Raw genomic sequence first — 12,604 nt, 5'->3', positions numbered from 1 at the left:
CCCCCCGGTAACCCATTGCTTCCAATCCTATCCTTATCAGATTGCATATTTATTGAATAAATGGTCATATCGGGAATGCTAAACCATCAACACGTGAATAATGCGTGTAATTTAATCAGCCGATGTCGCGTGATTTTTTTACATTGACCGCTGAAAATCTGGGATATGGTTTTTTCTCCTTTGACGGCAAGACGAAACGTTTACCCGACGATGCCGAGGTCTCCGGCAATTCGATATCAACTCCAATAATGTTTCGAATCTCCTTGGATGCAAAACCCTCTGGAATGGAGCTGCATGGATTTTCCATCGAGATTCTCTTCCGGGTGACCCTTTTCACTGATTTCACCGACGACGAAGCACTTTTCTTGGGCTTTTTATCACCCCAAGATCCCCCGGATGCCTCATCCAAACCGATTACTGTTTCGGTCACTTCCGTATTTTTACCAACCACATTGAACTCATCCAAAGTGGAATGTTCGAATGTTCTCAATGGACTCCTCACTCTCCTCTTGGCTTCTTTCAGCGCAACACTTAGGACTGATGGGGCTGCATCCTTCACTGCCAGAATCTTGCGCTTTTCATCCGCTGTGTAACTCGGCAGATCCTCCAGCTGACTTGGTAATACATTTTTTGGTAAACCAACAAGCATCTCCACGATTGCTGCATTCATCTTGAGCTCTTCAGTGTGGATTGTAGTTTCGGTATGCTCATCCCCCGCTCTGACCGCTGATCCTTCAAAAATACCAAGCTCTCAGTGAAATGAAAAATAGCCAACGGCTTTTTCGCGAATTAAATCAGCAGCCAAGGACTAAGCGGGGGGAGTTAATTTTTTTTTATGAGGCTCTTTCCTACGTCAACTTCTAGATGGCCACTATATTTTTTAATGTATTAATAAAGGTGTGGCAGTCGTTGACGTTAACTCGTTTATTCCTTCGCTGCTGGAATGCACAAGTTTGGGGACTTATTGAAAATATTTCATCGATAAATATCACCTGGAAGTGATTATAGACATTATTCATTGAACATCATTGATTTATTACTAATTATTCCTCTGAACTTTCTGGGAAATTTAACAAATAATTAATTAAATATTCAATAAATTCCCAGTTTGGCGCAGATTCATCTGAACACTCCTAATATTGCCTCGATGATTTAATTGAAATTCAGTCTCCATTGATTTTCTCATCAAACGCGTACTCGTTATAACTTTCCTACACCCCGGAAATTATGAACAGTGTTGTGACGATACGAGACAGATAATTAATGAGAAACAATTCCACGTGGAATAACAAAACAACCCTTCTCACTGTTGAAAAAAAAAATCCCACGAAACAATGATCACTTCAACCGAGAACCGTACTCAGGGAATTCCAGATAAATTCAGTTATTCCACTCGGAAAAATGTCAACTGCAGTAATACATTAATCTTTACCGAGCTTTGAAAACGGAGATTAATACCCGCCAAGAAATAATTCAATAACAACATTCATAGTTCCCGCTGAATCTTCCATTGTTTAATCCTCAATTTCGCTCGTCCTAGCATGAGTTTCAGAGGACCTACAAAAGTATAATTCGAGATCTGATCAGAATAATTGAGCGCCCTGTAGCTATGTCTGAACCAGCTGGTACCAACGCTGATGACTTTGATATCGCATCGCAAAGTTAACGATATAATACATCCGCAACGAGGTAATCTTGATTACGGTCGGGCTAATTAGTTTGGCCTTTGTCGTAGGCGCGAAATGGCTGGTCAACTTTAACTTGGTAGTTGGGCGAACGGCCAAATACCTCTGGAAAAACACTCTGCCCCATCAACGCCTTATGCATTGAATTTCCGAGGAGAAAAAGTATTTCCCTCTCGCATAAAGAGTCAGGCTGAGAGAAATTTATTTCAAACAATTTCTACCTGACAAATTCTCCAAATAAATTTCACTCCCTTGATTCTAGAATCCTCAGTTGGTGATTTAAATCGAGTGAAAAGTTGCTGATTTCAAGTTAAGAAGATGGGATCAGTCGTTTTTTAGAATTAAGGGTCATCTCTTGCGAGAGATAAATCCTTTTTCTCAGCATCCCCAATAAAATCGAAATCGCAATTGCTGGAATAGCACAACGGCAATGTAATTCCCACCATGGAGTAGCATTCGATTACCGAAGGATTTGGAAGCTGCTCTATCTGAACAGCAGATCATGGGATCACATATCTCATCTTCGCAGGGCTTAGTTCGGAATAGTGATGGTTTTTGTGGTGGGATTTCTACCCGAACCGTTTGCATCCCCTCCTCATCAGTCGCTCCACCATCGATTACGTCAACCGTCGGCTGATCTTCATCAATTTGAGGCACTCCAGTGCCACCATCTGCTTCGACAGGAGGCACCACCACTTTGACGATCGAGTAACTCTTCTTCTTTCCCTTCCCCAATTGTGATCGCTTGTCACCACTAGTCAACTCCTTGGGATCCTCTCGTTTCTTTCGTTTCGACGATGCACCCTCCCTGGATGATGTCAAAGTCGAGCTAGTCCCTTCCAATCCTCCTCCAAGTGCCTCCGAAGCCTCAGCGTATTTTTCCAATTCCTGAATAACATGGCAAACGTGCAGAATAAATAGCACGAGTAAATACAGGAGTGAAAAGGATAAATAAAGTATGAGGAGGGAATGAGAAAGGACTATTGGCCCTTAGTTCTGATGCCTCTATTAATTTTTCCCGTCCATTAATTCAATCGAATTATCCTCATTTTTCCTGCTCCTCACCAGGAAAAATGAACAAAGTGGAGAACGTGGAGCTCCGTCCAGACTCGGCTGATCAATTAGACCCCCTGATCGACCCCCAACCATTCCTCGCTGATCCTCATTGGGGAGTAATGGATAGTGATGGGGTTTAAGGATGAGCCTCGAGTGAGGAGGCACTCCAGATTGACGATGCAAACGAAAATCCTCGCGAAACCCTCGCACGACATCATGAAAGCTATCAACGCTGATGAGTATGAGAGCATCAGAACTAGCATAATAGGGCAGAAAATTTAATTTCTGGAGGACACTGTTTTTGGTTGGAAAACAACGTCCCAATTTTCTTCAGGGCAAAAAATTTTAAGCGCGTCTATCGCCTTCATCCTCGTTGTACAATATCCTTCAAATTTTGTCTAGATAATTAATGTTTCGATTTTGTGTGACAAAGCAATCCAATTTGATTCACAATTTCATAAACAATATCTCGGATTTGTGAATAATTATTTGCAAGGGTTTCATTGTTAACCTGTTGTACAGCCTCGAAGTATTGTTGTTCGACATCAGCGAGTTCAGGATCCTCCAATAGTTCCCAGGCACTTTTTGCTTTTGGTCTCGCTTGTTTTCCTTTTTTACGCTCCTTTTCATCGGCTCGACTGCTTTTATCATCTGCTTTCCTTTCTTTGTCTGGCTTACGGGTAGAGCTGGCCTTATTACCCTTTGCTTTCCCTGGACAGAGTAAAAACAATGGGGTTGACGTGATTCGAGGAACATGACAACCTGTTTGCCTCCGATCTACATCGAGATACAGAGGGAAACCTCTGAGGAAAAAGGAGGTCGCCATGTATTCCCTCGGGATGATTTTTACCAAATGTTTCAGCTTTCTTTTTGAATTTTACCTGCGGGCGGGGGTGGAGGGATTGGTTCAGCCTCGACGAAATCCACCCTCTGCGCAAGTCTTATTTCCTTCAAACGACTGTCAATAGACTTCTCGTATCTACTGCATCTGTCGAAGTACTGAGTAAGAGATAAGAGTTGTCATTGATTGTTGGCTGTAAATTGGTGATATTGGGGTGGAATTGGTGAGGTTGTTTGTCCTTACTGATGTGAGAAATACTTTATCATTCTTGCCATTGGTAGTGAGTGCCTCTGACGACTCAACGAGATATACACTACCCTTGTCACTGCCAACAGCTACCAATTTTCCATTCTCGTGTGGTGCCAACGCCTTTAAACCGTCCTCACAAAGATGAATTGTCGTAACCGGATTGTTGAGGCCCACCAGAATATCAAACACCTCCATCACTCCTTCATCATTTATCACGTAGAACACAGAGCACCGAGACGTGCTCCAGCATCCACCAGTCAGTGATGCCTTGCGGTGTCTTTTACAAACAATGAATGGACGATACGACAACCATTGATCCCATTGAATTTATTATTCAAGTGAATAAATTCTCACCTTGTTGATACTAGGTTGCCCTCTCTCGTGTCCTCGGACCAGATCCTCGCTGACCAGTCCCCGATGGTCAGAAAATTTTTTGTACTGAATGGATTCCTATCGATTCCAACCACGGGCCCATAATGACAATTGAACCTCAGGGCCAGTTTCTCCACGGGATTTTTACCTTTTCTCGTACCACTAACTACCACTCCATTCTCCATTCCCGCCATGAATTTCGTGCCCATTGTGGCCTCAAACTGGAGCGCTGAAACCCCAATTGCTCGGACGACATCACCACGAAGGGGATTCTCAAGATCCATAATTAAGGAGTCTGTGGGCTGTCGAAGTTTACGGATGTCCCACCAGTGAATTATACCACCGGTCGATGCTGAGAAGAACTCTGAGTTTGTTTTTGAGTTTATCCACAGGGCACAGTTTGTGGGATTTCTTGTGGTGAGGTAATTAGGGGAGGATTAGTGACGTTCGGAGGATCACGGCTTGGGGCAATTACCGATAGGGGTCTGCTTCGAAGATTGGGTCAGTGGGTCAATTTGAAAAAAAAAAATGTTCGGAAAAATTGTCATTTCTTGGATAGCTCGTCATTTTCAAGAATTTTACTCGACTCTATTGAGGAGCGAAATGTCACGGAATTACGACTTTTCAAGAACTTTCCGATCTCAAGAAACTTCACTTTACAAGGAATTTCAAGTTTTTGCGGAACAAGTCGGAGTTTGTCTTTGAGGTGATTAAGAGGGCACGGGTTGTGAAACACGGGAGAGAAAATAGTAATTATGTCACTATAAATGTACGTATTATAAGAATTTTTTTTCATATCTGGTAATAATAGTTGATAAACTTTTAAAAATTGATATCACTGCAATTTGTCGTTTCAAATAGTGATATCCCCACCCACAACTTGATTCCATCTCACCAGTTTGATATCCAAAACCCACCTATGACTGTATTGGGGATGCGAAATTTGAATGGGCGTATTTCCACTTCGTATGTCCCAGTTACAAACTTGTCCCGACATCAGTCCACTGATCAGCATAGAGGGATCACGGGGATTGAATTCAATCGTTACTGAAGGGTGGTCTGCTTTCAATGCCATGAATGGCTTGTTTGGATTCTCTGCAACATCACCAACCACATCACACATAAGAGTATAAACATGATTTATATCGTCGATTCAACAACTTGTGGAACATCTTCCATTCGGATTTGAAGAACTTTTCAAATGGATTTGTTTTTTCCTCTAACCGATATTCCAAATGTACGAGTAGAGACTTAGTTTAGGTGAAACTCGTTGAAACTCTGTGCAACCGTGTGCCACTGCCAATCTTTTTCCACTGTCTGGTGACCAGGCTAGGTGGGTAACGGGTCTAACAGGAACTTGTGGATCCTCGTAAACATTTATTGTTCTGTGAAATTTCCATCGTTTCAATTCACTCACTCAATTGCACGGACGAATAATCCTTTATTTTTAACGAACACAAGAACGAACGTTTTATCTTAATGAGAATTAAATGATTTATTTTTTTCACATACTCTAAGGATGTTTTCTCTTGCAATTGTGCAATTGCACAATTGTGCGAATGATCTCACCTGATGCCCATAGGCAAGATTAGTGGAGTTGGTATCATGTCATCAAAATATTGTTGGTAGATGTTTATGGTACCATTTTGGAGGACATTCCTCTCCGCGATTGTCATCAAATTGCGCATTCTCGGTGGCCAATTGTCGCTCTTCTCGACTCGTCGACGAAATCTTGAAACTGCCTCCTCATCCTTCATGTTGACTTCCTTAGGCCATCCACCCTCGGTGTGAACCATTCCGCTATTCTTAATGGGAGTACTCACAGTCTGGACCTGAAGAGCACGATAACACAGGGGAATAAAGGAAGCAAATGCTAAATCTTCGGTGAAACATCAGCCAAGAAAAATGAACACTTGGGTCCCGAGTCAGACATTTTAATGCCTTCAAATGCAGATTTTCCGGCATGAACCTGGGCTTGATGTCGCCTTGGGGACTCCACTCATCTCGATTCCGTCCTAAGAGAATTTTTTTATATTCCTTATCCGCGGGTTCTCTCTGGGAACGTCGATAGATATACCCATAGGAATCGTCGGGAAAATGTTTTTCCTCAGGCACACACCCGGAAAATGGGTCATTCAAATCAGATAATAATATTTATTTAACATTTTTTTTCTCATCTCAAAGAAGTTGTTATGGCAAACAAATAAATCTGCTTGCTCCTTTCAATGAAAATAATGTAATAATGTCATGGAAAAATTTTTGGATTTAGGGGAAATTTCTATTTGAGTGAATAAAAAATTCTTCAAGGTACATGAATTGCTGGTTTTAATGGAAATATTAAATACTAACTTCATGAATAGCGAATTGTCTGGTATTTTGGGTTGCTGTATTCAATGGATCTTTACGTTTATATCTGCCCATCATCTCTGGGTTTGATACAATATTTTCCTCAATGGTAACTCCCGAGTCGTCGAAAATACATTGCTTTCCAAACTGCGATCGACTCTTGACATAGACGTATTCCACCTCCATTTTTGTGTTTTACCGTGGATTGAATCACTTTTTCAGGATTGGATTTCCTTTCGCTGTATGAGATTCTGCAAAAACATTTGCATAATGATGTTTGATGGGAAATATGAAAAAAATAGCCGAATCCATTGAAAATCATTGACCTTTCCGTGACAACTAATTACAAATTTTCGCGAGATTGTCTCTCAATTAAATTTAGATTAAAAATTCCTCCAATCCTCCACCTACTCCGTCCAATCCGTATCACGAGACGAGAAAAAATTGGCACCAGAACAAGTTTCACAAAAGCTCACTGCCCCAAAATTATATAACCCCGTACCTCTGGGTTTTATACACCCCAGTCCATCCCCGGACTCTAGTTTATTTGCCCATCACGTAGAAAAGGTCCATAATCTCAACCAAACTGCGGCAATTTAACGCCATTAAAATTAACTGCGTATGATACAATTTTATCACTGAATACCAGTAAAATTAAAGTACCACGTGAGCCGCCAGGAAGCTCTGAATTTTGCAAGAGGACCACTACATCGTAGAAAGCGTTTTATTCCAGAGTGTACTGTAGCGTAATATACTTCCAGGAAAATGGCAGCATCGATTCCCCAACGGAAGGGATTACAATTGAAAAAAATAAAAAATAAAACAGTTGATAACGTGCGGCTTGAAGTGCCCAGCGAATCCTCTCAGGGAAAATCTCCATCACCCCCATAACCCAAATCACTCATTCCGATGTATCTCCTGAAAATGGAATCTCCACTGGCCAAAGCACCGAGAAAATCCTGAGAGGACGCAAAGAGTATTCCCGGAGATGCTTGAAAATTCCCAGCGTAAAGTAAATTATCATCTCAATAGAATTCAACATGTCCTGAGCACGTGAAAGCGATTAAATCGAAATAATCCCACCTTTCCACAGCTAGCTCAGCTGAATCCGTTGAAGGATTGAAAAGAAACATTTTCTCATGCAGGTCCCAACCCACGCATTACAACTATGTGGACACTCGGTTTATTCACCCTCCATGTCCTCTCTTTTTTCTACCCATTCCGCACGGTTTCTCCCACTGATGACAGCTAAACCCGAGAAATGGCACACATACATCGGAAAAACTTTGACGCACAGAGAAATTACCAGCGACATTGGTACAAAGGTAAAAAGGAAGGACTCGTCAGTCTCTCTATTAAAACATTCAGTTGGAAGACTCGATCGTGTTTTTACAAGTGGATTTTTCTCTCCATCTCTCACTATTGATCTCCTCAATCCAGCATCACACACTAAAAAGTATCTGCCATCAGATTTAGTTGGAAATAAAATACCAAAGCTCAACCATCTTAAACCACTACCCAAGATGCCACCCATAAAATCCATTATTTGGCGCACATCAAAGACCAAAATCTTATCGAAAGGTGCTTATCCGGAAGTGAGCTCCTCATTCCAAAGTTGCATGGAACTTTGTACCTCAGAAGAGCGTAATACGCCTGGAGGACATCCGCTCCACAAAGATACATTCAACTCTACCCAGCCGTCACCATTGAGCAAACATCAAGTTGGCAACGATCCACCAACATCTTCCATCGGAGATGACATTAAACCACCGCCAGAAACTAATTTCTCACCTATCTCAACCAGCTCACCATTTCCTGCCATCCATCAATTGCCCGTCGACACATTGACAGCATTGAAAAAAAATCTCTACAGTGATCTACCCAACACAACGAAGATGAATTACTGGTGTTCACTCAAGAAACTGTCTACCCCACTTTTCAGCCCATGTTTTTACACCACTCGAGTTGCTGGGGACGCTGGAGATTCTGAGACGTCACGTTGCGTCGTTGAGTTTGAGAAAAAATCTCTTAAAGATTGTTCCCCCGGTGTGTCTGCCACACCAAAAACTCAGAAGCACTTGCCCTATTTGACACCCGTCGACAAATACAAGTTCAACCCACCCAGCAGATCTGTCGATATTGCCGATTTATCAGATTCTCGGCCCAACATTCAGACCGTCAAGCAACGATTAAGCAGATCTCTATGCATAACTCATAAGGAATGGATCAAGAAATGCAAACCACTGCCAGTGATACCTCCACCAAAGCCCAAACGAAAATCTCGAGGGCCGGTACCACTCCCAGTTCTACCGATGCCTCACAAATCCGGTCAATGGAGATCTCAGAAATATTGTATTCGAGAGAGAGTCACCAAGTGTTCCCTGGTGAAATCGAGTATTGCATGTCCATCAGGGATGGAAAGTGCACTGGGAGAAACACCCTGGATTCCAGCGGTGACCGATATTCCGAAGAAGGGCCGATCGAAGACTCCGCTCGAGCGAATACCACAGCCGGAGGGGAATCTCTGCTGTCATCTTCGGAAATGCCAGAATCTCAAGAATTATGAAATGAAAATGGAGGAGAGTAGAGATGCTACGAGGGATAATAAAAAGAGATGATGGAGCTTTTCAGCCAAGTTTTTTTAATAAATTATTCAGAGCAGGAAATTCATACCTGATGCGTTTGGAAACTTTGGTTTTTGCCTTTTTATCTGAATAAAGAGCATGCGAGACAGATGATTGTTGAGTTCATTTCATTCCTAGTGGTGTCTAGGATATAATATAATATAAATATATCACATTGATTTGGATAAAAGACTAGTTTTGATGCATCCACCATTACTCTGTTTGAACCTGATAAAAGGAACAAGTCCACCTGAATTGTTGAACAGATTGAAACGAATATTGAATGAAAGCAATTCTGTTAAGGCCCCGGGGGTGAATGTAGAGAGATATAAAATAAGCGGGCAAATCGTACCCATTGCCGTAGGCCGATAAATGGCCTGAAGGAATGTAATTTACGTCGGAGGATTTGTATTTCTTCTAGGCATCGATTGAAATGGTCTTGAGCGCTCTTCGATGTAGAAAACTTTTCGGCAAAATTCAGTGGAAATTTCTTGGGGATTTATGCTGAAGACAAACTTCACACTCCGGGGGTTTGGTCCAGCTGTCAAATCCCAGAGAAATTAATGTCATGCTCCTCATAATTTTCAACGCGAAAAAAAAAACCCGAGACAATTCCAGCAGCAGACTGGAAGAATTACAAATTTCATACCGGTTATTGGCCCGTGGGGATGACGCTAAATTTCACCGCTTTTTCAAATCCGCTGAGAGAAAAAGTTTCTTAATGCCAGAGAAAAATGGCACCCTGGTAGAAAAGAAGTTTTTAGACTGAATTTTACGTCAGTTCTTTTGATTCTATTTGAAGAATTTTGAAGACTTAATGAATTTTCGGCAAATTAAAAAAATAATAATTTATTGAAATGTTCTCGTTTTTTTTTGTCATTTACAAAATTAAATTTTAGTGATTTGGTATTTTTTATTGAACCAAGGATCCTTCATTTTCGACAGATTTTCGACAATTGCTATCATTTCGAGCATCGATCCGTGGTGAAGAGGTCGACGCAGCCACACCTGGGGGTGCATCGTCGCCTCATTAAAGATAAGAGAGTACGTCGAGCTGAGCAACAACGAATCAAAACCCGACTTAAGAGGGATTTAATTAATAAACGTGGTCCTGCCAACGTACAAACAATCCTCAACGACGACAGATGGCCGCAGATGTGGTATTTGGTGAGTAACTGAGAGCTTCTGTCAAAGAGAATTTTCGATTTTCCTTCACAGAGAGAAAATTTTTCATTTCCATTAAGCCACTTTAAATTTATTACCATTACATTCAACTCAAATTAAATTTCACTAAATATTGACACTTGTTCGGGCACTTCTTTCTCTAAATAACGAAAAAGAAAATTTACTTAAAAAAATTCTCGACTGCTGATGGATCTAATTCGAATTCTCTCTTCAATTTATATTGACAAATAAATGATATAGTAATAAATTGACGATATTTTCAATGAAGAATCGTGGCCATGGGCTCGACATGAACGTCCAGGGCGCATGGGCAGAAGGAATCACTGGTCGCGGTGTGGTTGTGACAATCTTGGACGATGGCCTGGAAAAAGACCACCCGGATCTCTACCGAAATTACGTGAGTAGAATAGCCCAGGCCTGATCTTCACCAGGCATTTTATTTTTTTAACCATCCTGAAATACGAGATGACAATTTTTCTTGGCTATTCAACAGGATCCCCAGGCAAGCTACGACGTGAATGCCCACGACGATGACCCGATGCCGCGGTATGACCTGGTAGACAGCAATCGTCATGGCACCAGATGCGCGGGTGAAGTAGCAGCGACCGCAAACAATTCAATTTGTGCTGTCGGTGTGGCATATGGAGCTGGAGTCGGAGGTAAGCACTTGGGTTGAGATTTTTCCAGCATCCTCAAAGCTAAAATTGGAGAAACCCAATGAAGAAATTTTCTAAACAATAATTATTACTTTACTTCAATTCCCTTGAAAGCACCAGTTTATTCCCCTGAGTTGATTTTCAATGAGTAATAGAACTCTATGACAAATGTAACGATTCCAATTACTCGAATTGCGAATGACCCAATCTCCTTAAGTAATCTCCTCGTATTGTCAATGTGCAGGAGTGAGAATGTTGGACGGAGACGTAACAGATGCCGTTGAAGCCAGATCTTTAAGCCTCAATTCTCAGCACATAGATATATACAGTGCCTCATGGGGTCCTGACGACGATGGTAAAACCGTTGATGGCCCCGGTGAACTCGCCACCAGGGCATTCATCGAAGGAATTACCAAGGTATTGTATCAAACTAATTCATCGTTAACATTAAAGGCCATTGTTTTCATGACACTAGTACTGCACTTACCGTAATCCTCAAGTTGACGAGAATGGAACATTCTCCAGCCCCGCCGATCACCATTAAGATGGTTTATCGCTTTTAGTCAATCTCATTCTCTCATATTAGAAAAAAATAATAGAATTTTTATCGATTGTAATTCCTACGAGGTTAAAGAGCTGTTGATCAAGTTTGATGAAGTGATCGTCATCAGAGACATCGCGAAGTCCATTGTTTACCTCACCGAGAGAGAATTAACAATGAGAATGCTCCCCAGTATCTGAAGATAGAAATAGACTAGCTGTCCCATCATATAGCCGACCATTTTCTTACTCAGACAATAGAAAACCCCGTGCAAACAGTATTGTGACTCGGCAAAACGTACAGTTTCTTGGTCCCCTCAACCGAGAGCATTTATCTTAGTGCATGTACTCCACTGAATTGTATTGTTTATTGCGAGATAAGGGGTAACACAGAGCATAAGAGAAAACCGGCACACCATCCGTAATCGATAGTATCTTGGCCAGAGTCCCCTTGAAAGATTGAATGCCCGGAGGTCAGGCTATTGGATTCGGTCGCTCTAGGTCACGTGGGAGAAATTTTCATTTACGTTTTTCAGCTGGAGAAAAAAGGATATTGGATAGGATTTATATTTTATATCCGGGTATTTGTTGGTATAGATCAGATGGATTTTTCAGGCACGCTATATTTTCGATCGCATTAAATATTAAATATCTCTTTCAATTTATGCCCCAAGTTTAGGGTAAAATATGTTTTGGTATGCATCAAATGTGATTTCTCAAGTGGAATTTACGTTTAAGTTTTTCTGTGTATAAACGCGAAGTTATGAAGTGGGCTGACCTTTCTCGTTGGGCCTTCGGGGGAGCCCCACTGTGACTCTTCCGCAATTTCATTCTCTCGGGCCATTCCCCAGTTACTTCATCGCGGTATAACTTGGCAATTAACCCGGCCTTCGTGGATCGTATGCTAATATTGGCCGGTTCTTTTTTCCGAGGTGTTCCCGAGCAACGTTGACAATGAAAAAGTAAGTTACTCGTCAAACTATCTCGCAACTCAGTCATCTCGGTGTTCAACTCCGAATATTCGCGCGAATAATAATGCCTTTTCAGGGA

At 41.6% G+C, this 12,604-nt stretch overlaps 2 protein-coding genes across 4 annotated transcripts in view; both read left to right on the top strand.

The window, feature by feature from the left end:
* Nucleotides 1-12,604, top strand: part of LOC105268929 (furin-like protease 1, isoform 1-CRR) — a 70,687-nt gene that overhangs the window by 44,740 nt on the left and 13,343 nt on the right. Inside the window, exons 3-6 of the mRNA XM_011308853.1 lie at nt 10,119-10,340; nt 10,627-10,755; nt 10,852-11,017; nt 11,259-11,431. Of these exons, the coding sequence (XP_011307155.1) occupies nt 10,119-10,340; nt 10,627-10,755; nt 10,852-11,017; nt 11,259-11,431 (690 nt within the window). The remainder of the gene's footprint in view (nt 1-10,118; nt 10,341-10,626; nt 10,756-10,851; nt 11,018-11,258; nt 11,432-12,604) is intronic.
* LOC105268928 (uncharacterized) lies at nt 7,422-9,263 on the top strand. 3 transcript variants are annotated; one of them, XM_011308852.1, is made up of 2 exons: nt 7,422-7,556; nt 7,643-9,263. In XM_011308852.1, the coding sequence occupies exon 2, from the start codon at nt 7,689-7,691 to the stop codon at nt 9,165-9,167; it is 1,479 nt and encodes a 492-aa protein (XP_011307154.1). In that variant the 5' UTR covers nt 7,422-7,556; nt 7,643-7,688; the 3' UTR covers nt 9,168-9,263. The 3 variants fall into 3 exon arrangements, with proteins under 3 accessions (XP_011307154.1, XP_011307152.1, XP_011307153.1); XM_011308850.1 differs by having other exon boundaries at nt 7,422-7,561; nt 7,695-9,263; XM_011308851.1 differs by having other exon boundaries at nt 7,422-7,561.

This window comes from Fopius arisanus, unplaced genomic scaffold (genome assembly GCF_000806365.1).
Source record: "Fopius arisanus strain USDA-PBARC FA_bdor unplaced genomic scaffold, ASM80636v1 scaffold00063, whole genome shotgun sequence".
In the NCBI taxonomy this organism is placed as follows: domain Eukaryota; kingdom Metazoa; phylum Arthropoda; class Insecta; order Hymenoptera; family Braconidae; genus Fopius; species Fopius arisanus.
This window is presented reverse-complemented; position numbering and strand designations above follow the sequence as displayed.